Source organism: Geospiza fortis, unplaced genomic scaffold (assembly GCF_000277835.1).
Source record: "Geospiza fortis unplaced genomic scaffold, GeoFor_1.0 scaffold112, whole genome shotgun sequence".
NCBI lineage: Eukaryota > Metazoa > Chordata > Aves > Passeriformes > Thraupidae > Geospiza > Geospiza fortis.
Genome location: NW_005054298.1, coordinates 20,188,999 through 20,203,253, shown reverse-complemented (window position 1 = coordinate 20,203,253; position 14,255 = coordinate 20,188,999). Strand labels below are relative to the sequence as shown.

The window sequence follows — 14,255 nt, the reverse complement described above, 5'->3', positions numbered from 1 at the left end:
CCGGACCCGCCCCGCCGCCCCCCCCGCCGCTCCGGGAGGCGGTGTGGCCATCAGCCTCCCTGCTCCGCGGCGCTCCGCGGCGCTCCGCGCTCGTCCTCTTTCCCCCGCTCCCTGGGAAGCAAAGGTCATCGCTTGCGCCCGGTCCGGTTCCCGGCCGCTGCCGCGCTGGAAATCAGGAAGCAGCGTGCCCTATTTGTCAAGTGTTTGACAGCTGAGTTCATTAAGGCTTAAATAAGGAGGAATAAAAGTAAAAAATATTTACGTACCGGGCGTCTCTTTTTCAGCAGCTACCCAAGAGCTAGGTGTGCAGGGAGAGGGACGGCACCCTTTGTATATTATATTCTTGGGATCTCTTCAGTTTTCAAGTCTGATAGAGTCCTTTGCTTGGCAGATTAATGACGACTCCGTGTTTCTTAAGGGACGTGCTGAATTAATTATTTCGCAAATCACGTGGTCAGGACTTGTAGAAATCTATTCTTATCATCTTCCTTGCACTTTGAAATTCTGCCTGTTATGACTGTTCCTAGCAAGATTATTTTGGTCTCTAGGCTTGGGGGGAAGGAGGGGAAAAAAAAAAAAAGGAAAAAAGAATCAGGGGAAAGGGCTAACAAACATGGCCGTTGGAAGCGGTGTGGCTGTGCACCGAGAGGTCCCTATTTACTGTACTGTACAGTGAGTGGGGTTTGCTATTGACTCTGCCTTTCCTCTTCATTCTTACCTTAACGACTAGTGGTGATATAATATACAGAACTGTATTGATGTATCGGGAGTAACAGGAGGAGCCATTAAACAGCACAGAGAGAAACTATAATCACAAGATGTGCCTCAATATTTAAACTTAGCGAGTGTGTGCTTAGAAAGGCAACCCCAGCCTCCCCTGGGCGCGCTTGGGCAGTAAGAGCACATGGTTTCTGCTGGGCACCCTGCTCCCTGCCCGGCACGAGCCAGAGACTGGATTTTTGGACTCGTGCCTTGACCACGCTCCAGGAGAGGACAAGCCCTCACTAACAAGTACTTATGACAAAAATAGTGCAATCGACTTCTCCTGGCTGTGTTATCGTCTGAGACACTTACGCTGGGAAGAAAAAAAATATGCTTGCCATAGGTGCATGGCAAAGTTTCAAGTCTCCAAGTTGTCTTTTCTTGTGATCTTTCTTTTGTATCCACTGTCAAAGTGGGAGTTACTGCTCAGAAAAAACTACTCTCTGAATTGCAATTTCGAATTTCCATTTCTTTATTTAATTGATTCTTTCTAGGACTCACCTAAAAGAGACACATCTGTGTGGGCATCGAGGTGACTTCAGGTGTGGCTCCTCGCCTCCTACCACACATGCAGAAATCCAGGAGTCATTCTAGGAGGGCTTGTTAAATGCAAAGCAGCAGCAAATGGATGACAGGCACTTTTAACTGCAGCCCAAAAGTAAATATAGACTCCAGCTTGGCCTAGAGTCACACCATTATGGCTGAGGCAAACAGCAAACCTGTTCAAAGGGACATTTGGAAGGATGCTATGCAGAGTCACTCATCTTTTAACACTGTGATGATGGGAGGGACCAGCATTTTCACAGAAGAGAGACCCACCTTGTAAGGACTGATTGTTCAAGGTACAAACCAGAATCTATTTCGCTACACCTTTTATTATTTCAGAAGTATGTGGAGGGCTTACATCAAAACTACAGGCGACAGTTAGTATAAATAACGCTTTAATCAATGGCAGCAAAACATCAGCAAAGTCTATAAAAAGCATCACACTTTAACAGAGATGAGAGTGGCGCTGGACAATGCGACCGTTTAACAAAGGCTCCAATGCACAACGTTTACCCGCGATAAACAAAAATAATCAGTTTCCCTTCATACAAAAAATAACTCTGGAGGAGGGTTACAACCATTGGGAAAAAAAAAAACCAACCCAGGTTCGTTTTGCATGGGAGATAACGACCAGTGGGTGCTGCTGGTCACTATTACAGACATTCTGACCATTCAGAGCAATGGCAGATGGAAACTATTTCTGTTTGGTACTCTCTGCCTCCGCTTCACGTATTGTCCTGTCTTAGGGTGCAATCACACCTATGTAGACCTATAGTGCTCCAGCCTCGCTCAGAGGGGACGTGCAAACAGGGCTGTGAGAGCTGTGCCTGCTGAAGCCAACACTCGTCCTGGAGTTATTAACATTTCAAAAGACAATGAGACAAATTCTGCTCGCAGCTACATGCCTGTTTGACTTCAGTGGGCGGGGGAAGGAAATCTGGGAGCAGAAGTTGGTCCTTTAACTTCGGGAGCCATCTCGGTTGATTAGAAGCACAAAGCAAGGATTTGCTTATCCAAGGCCAGTATTTTCCAGGACTGTACCGCAGATGCCAAAGTTGGTAGCTCTCTCTCGAATAACACTTTTGCCCTGCTCGCAGCCAACTTATCGGACTTTAGGAAAACAGCGGGGGTCCGGGAGGAGGGTTTTCAAGAGTAGCTAGAGGGACTTTACTTCCCCACACCCCTTTTTCTTCTTTATTTTAATAGCTACGTATGAAGAGCAGAAGGATGACTTTGAGCAGCTCTGGAGAGGAAAGGCCACTACTGCAGGAACCTGGTGTAACAAAACTTGAAAACTTGGCTCAGGAATTCCCTCCTCAAGCGCTGCTGCTAGCTGCTCTCCATGCTAGAGAAAGGGAAGGGTAGTTTGGGTCCAAAAGGTTAAGGGTTTAGAGGTCACTCTTCCCGGCTGAAATACAACTAATCGAATAGAAAATTTGTCCTCTGGGTGAACCTGTTCCTGCAATTTAGCCGAACTTCAGTAAAATACCTTTTCAGCTTCTCAACGTGAAGGCGTCAGAAAAAAGACGTCTTTACTATGTATGAACTCGGTGCTTTTTGTCATAGAAACAATGATGCGAATAATGCGGGAATATCCATCTTTAATATCACGACGTGGAGATATTCAAGTATTGCCATGTGCAAGTCTGAGAACTGGGCTAACCCTAAGGAAGAACAAAGAGTTTTCTCCAGGCTCTAAAACAAAAGACCAAGTCCTAAAGACACTTTGCGGACTTCAAGGGATGAGAAAAGGGCAGAAATTAACTGCTGGCCACAGTTAACGTTGCCGAATACACTCTTGTTGAAAAGCTCGCCTTTTATTTTCGAATTAATTCAAGCCCATTTTGGCCAGCGTTTTCCCGAGCGAGCCCAGAGAGCCGTGAGTTCTCAGTGGGAAGCATCCAGCCTGCAGCAGGGCACGTTAACTCACCCCCTGCTCTTTCCACCTCCCTTCAGTGTTTGCTGAGTTTCCTTCCTCGCCACTTTTCTCTTTAATAAAGGGATCACCTCGTTACAATTTTGGCTCTGTGGTCCCTTTCCTAGGCTGCCCTGAGGGTACAGGAGATAAGGACTGAGCTTTAAAACCGCCTGAGCAGAGGTGTAAGTGGCTCAGGGAGCTGGTTTGGTTTGGTAGTTACTGAGCGCTAAAACTTTGGCAACCAGCAGTCAGGGACAAATTCGTGGGTATTAGACCAGCTCTGCTCCCATCCAAGCCTTTCATCTTTCCTGAAAGCAACTTGCTGAGATTTCCAGCCATTGCAGTCATGTGTCATGGTTTGCTTAAAAGCAATCACTGTTCTAAAGAGAAAAAAAAAAGCAACAAAAATCCCCACCAAAACCAGAAAAACCCCACCAAAACAAAAAAACCCCTACCCAATCTTAAAAAACCCACCCAAACCTAAAAACTAAACAAACCAAAGCCATAAAAACCCAATATAAACCCAAAACAAAACAAACCAGCAACTCACATAGACTACGTCTCTCTAGCAGAAAAGAAATTTAAAATCTGGTTGAAAGAATGTGTTCAGCTTTCAGCTTTGAATGGCTCAGTTTATATCAGAAATTACATTAATTTTTCAGTGTGGGTTGCTGTTGTTTTTTGTGAGTTTGTTTTTTTTTTTTTTTTTTTTGTGGTCTCGCCTCTTTCTTTTTCCTTTTTTTCTTTCCATTTTTAAATGAGGTATCGATGGTTTAAAGCACAGCGCTGAGCAGAGCAGACTTTGGAAACAGATTTCAAGCCTGTTAGCTCTGGATGGCACACGGTAAGAAGCAGGGACACTTTTCCTATTCACAAAGATGGAAATTTAAAAACAAGGGTGGGGGGGGAACAAGAAAGTTGTGTACGTTCAAGACAAGTAAACATTACATATGTGTTCATGAGACTGGGAAGGAAAAATGCTGTATTTCAGCTCCCTTCCTCGTTTTTGGTTTGACTATTTTTCTTTTTGTCTTCATTCTTCTATGCAACAAATAAATAAATACACTAACATTACCAGAACATAAAATAACCCGTTTTCACTTCATTTCTATGCACACTTTCTGAGACGTTATGGAAATGAGCAAGAATTTTCATTACACCGAGAAAGGTAAAGCAGCACAAAAAAAAAAAAAAGTTCACAATTACTAGTCTTTATGTTCGAATAAAAGACTATGCTATGAATTTCCTGTCCTCAACTTGCCCAAAATGCTTTCTCCCGCAATTGCATGGGATAAAAAGACAATTAAAAGTATAAATCCCAGAATAAAGCATCCAATCTTCACTTCAGAATTCAAAACTGAAACACAGGACAGTTTCATTTTCAATGATTTATTATTTTTTAAGGACAGAAGGTCTCATTTAATATTTTCCCAATTCCCACTGCCTGCATGGTTTGTTTGTTTGTTTTTCCCTCTCTCTTTCCTTTTTTTTTTTTTTTTGTTTTCCTTTTTTAGGTTGTGCTAGCAGAGGCAAATAAAATAAAGTCCAAAGTAGCGTCATTTTGTCTCCTTTGTACAACAGTACCTTAAAGAAAGATGACAGTTTCTCGTGTCCTTAGCTGCTACATGCAGGTTCTGCTTGGGCAGTGTCAGTTATGTACAGTACTGGTCAGAAGCGAAGGATGAAATGGAAAATTTCACCTCTTCTACAAAGTTGTCAAGTCAGTCTGATGGTCCTTGGAACCAGTTTGTAAATGGGGGTTTGAACCAGAGGAAGAAGATCTGCCCTTCGTGTTGGGCAGTTTGTGATCTTTTTTCCACTTCATTCTTCTGTTCTGAAACCAGATCTTGATCTGGCGCTCAGAGAGACACAAAGTGTGGGCTATCTCGATACGACGGCGCCTGGTCAGGTACCTGTTAAAATGAAATTCTTTTTCCAGTTCTAGGACTTGCTGTCTGGTGTAAGCTGTGCGGGAGCGTTTAGGTTCCCCTCCGTTGTAATTGGGATTCACTGGGAAAAAAATACGGAGAACTTTTACAAAGCTAATCTTGACTTGCCGGTCCGACTTTACAAAAGAAAACCTTACGAGCTGCGAGCATGTGGCCGAGCTGGATTCGTCCCAGTTGCTTACAATGGCCGGGCTGCTTTCCCCCCTCGCTTGAGGCAGGCACTACGGGCACACGCAGCTAGGTAGACTGGGAGCCTCTAGAAGGCTCCTAAAATGGAGTTTTCTCCTGCACGCCAAAGCCCCGCATGGCCAACGGCCTATTTCCTCAGCAATAAAAATTTATGGCGAGTGTAATTGGCCACCTCGGCTTAAAAAGCTCGCCCACGAGCCTGGCAGGGACTCGGCAGAGCGCCGCTGAGGCCGATCGGAAGCAAGGGAGAAGAGCAAAGTAAGAAGAGGATCCTTACCCGAGTTAACATGGACTTTCTTCATCCAGGGATAAACTACTGCCGGCTGCTTAACTGCGGAGCCGTTTGGGGGTTTGAGGGCCGGCTGCTGGCTGCAGGCTCGCGAGTTGGACATTGGAGGCGGTGGGCAATGCTCTGCTGGGCCGGGGAAGTGGCTCGCCGGGCCGGATTGCTCCTGTCCGTGACCCCGCGGCTGCCCGGCAGAGCCCTGGGCATTGCTACAGCTAAAGGGCTGCTCGCTGTAGTTTGACCGTGGGTAGAGTCCCTGGTGCTGGAAATCAGCGCCCTGCGAGGCACTGTAGTACTCGGCCCCCTGCTCGCCTAAGTAGCTATTCTGCAAATATTCCTCGCAAGGAGGAAATTTGGGATCCACATACTTAGAGTTCACCATATACGAACTCATGGCCATTAATTTCTGAAGGTAGAAAATACTAATTTTTCTCGTGTTGTCTTTTTTTCCCCTGCCATAGAGCCCTCCTACTTGCTGTCAACTGAATAAAGTTAGGCGGGCATGTGACCGGCCCGGCCAATGGGGAGCCGGGCGCCCACCGCCGCATTTCCCCGCATTTCCAGCGATTCCACTCAATAACATCCCTCTAAGGTGGGGGCCCCCCGGGGCGGCGGCCGCTGCCCTGCCCACAGCCTTTTGTCTGAGCCGGCTTCCCCCAGCCCCGGGGGACGCTGCCCTGCCGTCTGAGCTACTAGCCAGGATCGCCACCGGGGCTTGGTACCTCGCTTTAAATAAAATAAGAAAAAGAATCGAAAGGAATATACAGAGCGATGAGCTGAAGTGGGGTTAAAAGGGAAGAAACTGATAAGCGGGCGAGGAAAAGAAAAGCCATCAAAGAAGAGGGTAATATGATGTACAATAGATCTGTCCTGTCTTTGTCTAGCAGAGGTCATCCAAAAGTTACCAGAATTTAGTTCTGCTGAATAAAATTAGGCAATCAGTAACTTCTCATTCACCTTCAAGCCTCAAAATATACGTGTGCAAACGTATGCGTGCACAGACGCAAACGCCAATGTATATTTATAAATCTACACATGTATGTATATAAAATCTTACAGATGGCAAGAAAGAGTTCACTTTTAACCACTAAAGTTCAATCAATTGAACTGGAGACGTCATTTAATTAGGTTAAAAATATCACGGGTTTAATGAGATAAATTCGGTCTTCATTCATCAATATCATTCCTGGAGCACAAGTAAATACATTCCAGCGAGGCGAATGCTGCTTTTGCTGCTGTCGTAAATATTTTGATGCGATCTGGACCCTTGACAGGGAAATTTTGCTAACGTCTGGCATATCTAGCTAATTTATGAGTATCTTATAAAAGACTCATTCACTGATTGGTAGATAATATCTTTTTTTTTTCCCAGAAATTTTGTAACTTCTGGTGAATTTAACTGTTTAAATTCAAAGATTGTCAGTGAGAGTTAGGACTGAACGACAACCGAAGTTTTAAGAAACGTCCTAAAACCTAGCGAATAGGAGCGAGGCAGCAAAACTTTTATAATTTCTGAGTGTTCAGCACGCACATGCCTCTTGATTCCGCCAGTATTTTAACTTCTAACCATCTGCAGAAAGGTGAAGTTTTTGCATCGACCATATATTCCCCTAGAATCGAATCTGTGACTATATGAATATCACACAAATTCGGTTCTACAGGGTATATATAGACAACGTAATAACATTCTGTTTTCATCTGCAATATAGCAGGTCTCTGCAATTCTCTTAGTCTCTTACTGTCTTCTGAGGAATGCAAACTATTCTGCTGGGACTCAGTTCTGAAATACAGATTTGCAGGAAGGTGGGATTTCAGAAAAGATTCACGCTTGTTATTATTGCTGCAATAGAGCTTTACGACCCTCCATCAATTCAAAGCGACGAATTTCGCCTACCAAATTCTCAGAAAGACCTGCCGCTTTCTTTAAATTCTCTGCCACTTACGTCCTCGCTATGGAAAATGGACGTGGTCGGTCAAATTGCGCTATTTAGAATGATAATGGTTAAAGTAATTTAGCTAGGAGTCTAAATATTTAGGCTAACACGAATCTGAAAAGATTCTCCATAATTAGAATTTCCCCCAAAATAAAAAAGAATTTCTGAAAAATCGAAACAGAAGCAAAACAGCCGACAACAGAAACAGCAGTTGGTGAAAAAGATGAGATTAAAAGCTGGAGCTAGTTGCTCTCGGGAAAAAGAGAGTTTCCAAATTTACCTTCATCCTATTATGCTGGTCTAGCTATTATCCCCGCGATCTGCCTGCGAGCCTTAGCCTCGCACCCTCCCAGGTTTTCCCTGCCGTAGCGTTTATGGTGAAGGGCAGGGCGAGAGGTCAGCCGAAATCATTTACAAACATATCACAAAGTTTCATTATTTTTACTTTGTCGACAGCGGCACACAGGAGTACAAAAGTTCATGAATTGTGTCTGACCCAGCTCCTCACTGCTGTCCTGCGGTCAACCTCTTCTCCTTCCACTATTTAAAACAGGCACCATAAGGACAAATAATGGTGCGGGTGTGATACATCCAACCACTGCGGAGGGCAGATTTGGGGGTGTTGCGCTTCTCCGAGCGATGTGTACCGGGTTGTTTGGCTGCCTCCAGCTCCCAAGTGCCTGAGCTGGGAGATGCTATTTTCAAACGTCTGCTTTCTGACCACTGCGGCGGTGACTCCTTCACAGCAAGTGCAACTCAAAACGACTTTATATCCTTAATCTCCCCCCGGATTCTTCAAATCCCTACCCAGCTATTTTCAGCATCTCTCCCGTTTTCGCATCCTTTCTCTGAGGGGAGAGGGGATACCCCCCCGCCCTCGCGGGGGTTATTTAGCACCCGGCTGAACTGGCAGGGTAACTCCCCTCCGCCCCCCAAAGAGAGCTATCGTTTGGGGCAGCCCCCGGGAGCGGACAAGCCAGCCTGGGGCTGCCCAGGGAGCAGCGAGGGAGCTGGGGAAGCAGCAGCTCCCCGTTCTGCTTAATACTACACATTTTCATATTTGTTAGACGCTGTGACCTGCGTTTCACCTTATTGCACGACTTGCTCAGACAGGTCAAAGCCAAAGAGTTATTGATGAACAAAAGCGTTATATATTCACCTCCTGTTCAACTGCCCATACAAAATACTTTTGATCTATCAGGCTTTTTGTATTCTGGTTTATAATCAGTATGCTAAATGTACGTTGGCAGAAAACAAGTAATCCATACATTTAAGGCCGACCCTGCAATAAAATGCCAAGGGCGTCTACGTAGCACAGGACTGAGCTATGGGGGGAGGAAAGTTACCTATGGAACACAATTAAAATTGCAACGCTGAAGGCGATTCTTTAGCTCGTATTTATAGGACTCGAAAACCAATATTGCAACGGAAGACAAAAAGACTGGGAGAAGCTTGGCACATATAGTGAAATAGATTATTTATCAGGAAACAAGGAGAGGAAGCGGGGAAATGCAAACAAACGCACACGCGAACACTTCTCTCCTTTACATGCTCCGGGTCAGAGCCGGGCTGGCAGAAACGGGAAGGGCGATGTACAACCTAATGAATCTCCAAATACCGCAGTCCTTCTTTCCCTCTTTGAGAGACAAGCCGGTCTCAGCCTGGAGGACCAGGACCAATGCACCCAGCTCCTCACTGGAGCCAGAAAGGTTCAACAGCAGCTCCTGATGCACACTGATCTTCTGCCCTCCCCTCGCTCCCCCTGGCAGCTCAGGCAGGACCATCTGGGATGCGAAAACCCCTACAGTAAAAGATTGCCCTCCTAAGCTCTGATACCCATTCTATCCCGTGCCTTCACAGCATTTAAATCCGCGTTAGAGTCTCCCCTGCCCCGAGACCTCTCGCATCAGCAGATCAGCTCTACTGCCCCCAGAACCGGGCTGCAGCTGGGCTGCCCCGCCTCGCCAGCGCTGACCGCCCCAGTCCCTGCCGCCTCCTTCACCCAGCCACCCGTCTGTGCCAAACGAGGGGAACAGCAGAAAGCAGGCACAGCTCTGCTTGGGATCCCTTCTCCAGAAAAGAGTGGGAGTAGCCAAGGTTATGAGGTGCTGGGATACAACGTGATCCGTCTGGATTCTGCACAGGGAGGCGCTGTACAGTCCTGCCGAGTTAAAATGGAAACGCTGCTAATTGCTTTGGAGTGCTTAAAAGCAGGACGACACCTGTACAGCCCTGTAATAAACCCGCAGGAGACTGCACCTCTACTTTTAATGCTGGCCAGGATTATGACATGGTACCACAAACTGACTCCACAAGAACCTTCATATGCTGACATAGTCCTTTCTCTTTTTTTCTTTTTTCTTTTTCTTTTTTGGGGGGGAGGGGTGGTGGGGGAGGAGAAGGAAGAAATATCCATCAGGAGTCATAGTTTGTGGGTTTTTTAGGTCTGGAGGGAAGGACCAGGATTTTCAAATAACGCAAACTCTACAAGAAATAAAAGGTTACTTACTGTGGATGTTCTTCCATGCTGCAGAACCTGTTGCAATAAAAACGTTTGTTACTGTTGTATTCCACATACGGGTGATATTTCTGGAGAACAATTACAAACCACGTTTGATAGATGAAGGCAGAGAGGAGCTGGTGGTAAATCCTGCAAGCAGAGGAGTGGTGGGATGGAAGCCCCTTCCAAATGAGGACCACGTTGCGTTCAGGCAGTTTTCTATGAATACACGCTTTCCCTGTGCCTGGGGTGTGATCTTTCACTTTTAATATTCATAGTCTAAATTTTATACGGGATAATTTCTAAAGAAATGAAGAGCCAGACCTCCTTCTTTCACTAATGGAAAAGAATAACAAAGGCCTTTTTTTTGTTGTTGTTCTGTGGGAATCCAGTCACATTCAGATCACCTTTGCCAAACCATCACCCACAAAATACGCCATGTAGCATTATATCCGTGCTAAACACAGAAAGACCTATAATTTTATCAGAATAAATATCGGATTGCTCAAAAATAGTTCTCTTTTAGGATCACCTAATTAACCTCTCAGTAACCACGAGACATGCGCCTTTGTTTGCATTATAGAAGGATAGATTTGACTTCAACTTTCTTTCAAATATTTTATTAAATCTATTCAAAGATCACATAAGGGAAACAAATCTACATGCTTGGTCTAATTTTCCTGAAACGCGCCAAATATTTAAAAGTAAATACTACTGGAAGGTTCTTTTCTGTAAGCGATTTTTTTATCTCCTGTATTGCCTTCCTGCGATATCTTGGCGAGTTATTGTATTAAACACAGAGCAATTGCTTCGGTATCAATAGTTCACTGCATAGAGCTTCCCAAGACATTTCTTGTTTATTTTTTTTTTTTTTTTTTTAGTTCTGCCCACTCTAGGTAACATTCATAGCCTGTGAGGAGAGTGGATTAATATCAGCATTTTGGCACTAAGCACCTCTTACGGAGTCTTTCCTTTTATCTTCCATTTTTATTAAAATAAATGTTTTTATTTAAAATAATAATAATAATAATAATAATAATAATAATAATAATAATAATAATAATAATAATAATAATAATAATAATAATAATAATAATAATAATAATAATAATAATAATAATAATAATAATAATAATAATACGGGGCCGGAGCGCGGCGGCGGAGGGAGGCGGATAGCGGACTTACTGTGCGCTCCCCCCGCGGCCTGGGGGACCCGGGAGCAGAGGTGCCTGCGCGGTCGCATTCCGCCGACGGTTCCCTGCTAACACTTTCCCGATTACTGCTTCCAGGAACGAAAGCATCTGCACTTGTATGCTCTTAAACTAATTTATGGTGGGAATTATATTTTGGCTTGTCAACTCTCAAGCCATAAAACAAAGTTTATTGGAATCACGTGCTTCTAAATAGCCACTCAGGACTTATCTCTGTGGAACCATAAATAACCTTCAGCTTTAAACTTTTATTCGCTAAATAAAGGTTCTCTGAATCTGTCCTATAAAACGGGACCGGGTCGAAATAGCGGGGATGGGTGGAAGCTCAGCTGCATGGCGTTATGCCGGCCTTTTTGAGGAGCGTGTTTAGGAAAAGCTGCAAAGGGGACCTAGCACTCCCTAAGTGCTCTTGGGAAAGGAGCCGGGCGTGTTTTCTGTGGGTACTCCCGTTCAAACCTTTATAGCTCTTAGGGTACAAGGAAGGACATCTTTAGGAGGAAAGAAAATAAAATCCCACCAAAACAACCACAAAAAAAAAAAAAAAAACAAACACCAAAAAACCCCAAAACAAACAAACAAAAAACCCCCACAAAAACAAAAAAACCCCAAAGCAACTGAAAGATGGAACCTTTTCTCCCTTTCCTTGGTGTTTATGGCATTTTGGTGAGGCTCCCCTGCAAAATGGCTTTGAGTCATTAATCTCAAAGCTTGGGAGAGCTGTGCCAGGGGCTGCAGGTTCGCCGGGCACCCGAGGGACCTTTGTAAGTGACCAAACTGCTGCCAACAGTGAGTGCACAGGGCTTCGGAAAGGGAGAAAGTGTGAAGCCTGCCACAATGAGATCTTTGAGGACTGGAAGTTTAAGGACGGTTATAAAGCAATAAAAGAGCCCTGGTGTGAAGGGAGCAGGGTGTGAGTTCGCAAATGAGAATTTCAAGGAGCCCGAGCACAGGAAGTCAAATGTCCCTGGCAGTCACACAGCATGAAGAAACTCGGACATCAGCTCCCAATCTATCATGGCTAAGATGGGGACGTCGGAGCGGCCAGCAGCTCCTGGTGCATCCCAGGAAGGGTTCGTGCCTTCGCCAGAGGGCGAGGAGCTGTGTCAGCCCCGGCGGGGACCGGCCGCCTGCAGAGGGGACACGGCCACTCGCCCGGCCCGGGGGTGAGAGTGCGCCTCCGCCCGGGGGCTCGGCTCTGAAAAACGAGCAAAATGCAATTCCCTGCTGGGTGGTGGCACCAACTGAGTGGTGCCTGTTAACACTAGAGTCTGCTCTTACTTATGAAGTCACCCAAAAGGGCCAGCTCAGCTCTCGCTATATTTTTAGATGGCTCCAGTCACAGCTGAGCAATTTCTCTTCCTTCAGACAACAAGAGGCATCCCGAGATCCTTCCCTGCTCCTTCTTTATGATCCAGAGTGGCTTTGCATTCCAGTGTTTTTCTTGCTGTTTGCAACCCCTTACTCACAAGGCATTGCCTTCATGGTTTTTCAGTGGCCTAAGCTGTGGAAGAGCCCTTTCCCTCTGCCTGCCCAGGACAGCTGGCAGGGGCAGTGCACAAGGTGGCATTTCAGACACAGTGCATGGTCTGAGAAGCTTTACCAGGCCCAGAGGCTCCAGCCAGCCATCCCAGCAAAAGGAGTGGGTTGCCTTGCATGGGTCTGACTGCAGGGTCTCTTTCAGCTGGCGCACGGCCTGTGCTCCCAGTCCTGGGCAGGCAGAGGGATGAGCTCCCTGGAGCTCCCTGAGCCCTGCTCAGGCACCTGGGCCTGGCCACAGTGGGCCCTGGATCAGGCTTTGTAGTAGCCTCCAGCTACCCTCCTCCCCAAACACATCACCCTCACTGGCTTCTGGCACATGGGCTTCAGCAGCAGGCAGCTGCAGGGAGCCAAAGTGGCCATACCTGGGAAGGGGCTAGAAAAAGCTGTGTGCTGGGACAGGAGGGGTAGGGTGTAATGAGAAAGTGCAATGAAACATAGGGAAAATAGTTTGGGACAAGAATTAGGATGCAGAGCCAAGTGTGTTTGCCCCGGGCCTGGCACTGAGTGCTGGGTATGGCAGAGGTCAGGCCCTGTGCAGTACTGCGAGCATCACATCCCTCCCTCAGTGTCTGTGACTGCTTCAGCTCTCTTGGCCTGTCTTGTGGGCAAGGGAAGGCCATAGTTTGGAGATGAGAGACTGCCTGGCATGTGCAGGAGGAGAGGAGCCATGGACAGGCAGGTGGCATGGCAGCCAGGCTGCAGAAGTGACAGCCCCTGGCAAACGGGGTGGCCTGGGCTGGGCATGTGCTTCAGACACACGTGTCCAGGACATGGGGCTGTGAAAGATGAGGCTGTGAGATAGTGAGAAGTTGATGATTGAGATACAGCTCCCTCTCAGTTAAGGACAAGACAAATGTTTCAGTAACTGAGTAATTCTAGCCATGAGATTTTTGAAGTGGGAATTAGAACGATTTTCACATTTCCTATTCTAAAATGCAGATGTGAAATTTGACTTTGAAGCTCTGGCCAGTTCATTCTCTAGGCTTTTATGCAAATTTTCATATTTGGGGCTGATGATCTGGAGACAGATAAGAGGTGTAATGACATTACACAGTAACAATTGGTTTCCCTCTGGTAATTGTGATAAAGAGGCTGGGGGAATAGAATCACATGTGCATGCCGCCATTGCTCTCAGTGCGACTTGACAGACATGACGACTGGCATCCTACCCCGAGGACCACACTGCCAGAAAATTACAGGCTCCATCTCTGACTTTGAAGACCTACTAAGCACCTTGATAGCGTCCAACGCATTTTGCCCCTCCACTTTTATCATAACCCCGACTTTTCAAGAGTCACCTCGTCGCCCATGCCCTCGCAGAGCAGGATGTGGGCATGCAAAGTCCCCTGCCTGCAGCACCCCACGCCCGCAGGCAGATCCGGTGGCAGCGGAGGCCCGGAGCGGGCAGGGCGGCGTCGAGC

The 14,255-nt window shown here is 46.3% G+C and overlaps 2 protein-coding genes across 3 annotated transcripts in view; both read right to left on the bottom strand.

Moving 5' to 3' along the window:
• The window catches only part of HOXD3 (homeobox D3), a 30,219-nt gene that overhangs the window by 12,068 nt on the left and 3,896 nt on the right, over positions 1–14,255 (bottom strand).
• On the bottom strand, positions 3,810–11,397 carry HOXD4 (homeobox D4). 2 transcript variants are annotated; one of them, XM_031057305.1, is made up of 3 exons: positions 11,270–11,397; positions 10,094–10,120; positions 3,810–5,236 (listed from the first exon to the last, which is right to left on the bottom strand). In XM_031057305.1, exons 1-3 carry the CDS (start codon positions 11,325–11,327, stop codon positions 4,932–4,934), a joined length of 390 nt encoding a protein of 129 aa, XP_030913165.1. In that variant the 5' UTR covers positions 11,328–11,397; the 3' UTR covers positions 3,810–4,931. The 2 variants fall into 2 exon arrangements, with proteins under 2 accessions (XP_030913165.1, XP_005415937.1); XM_005415880.2 differs by lacking the exons at positions 10,094–10,120; positions 11,270–11,397 and adding an exon at positions 5,642–6,148 and having other exon boundaries at positions 3,811–5,236.

Coding starts and splice junctions, on each gene's coding strand:
- HOXD4 (XM_005415880.2), bottom strand. CDS start 6,050: ATGGCCATGAGTTCGTATATGGTGAACTCTAAGTATGTGGATCCCAAA. Junction 5,237..5,641: donor GAAAGTCCATGTTAACTCGG/GTAAGGATCCTC, acceptor TTTTTTTCCCAG/TGAATCCCAATTACAACGGA.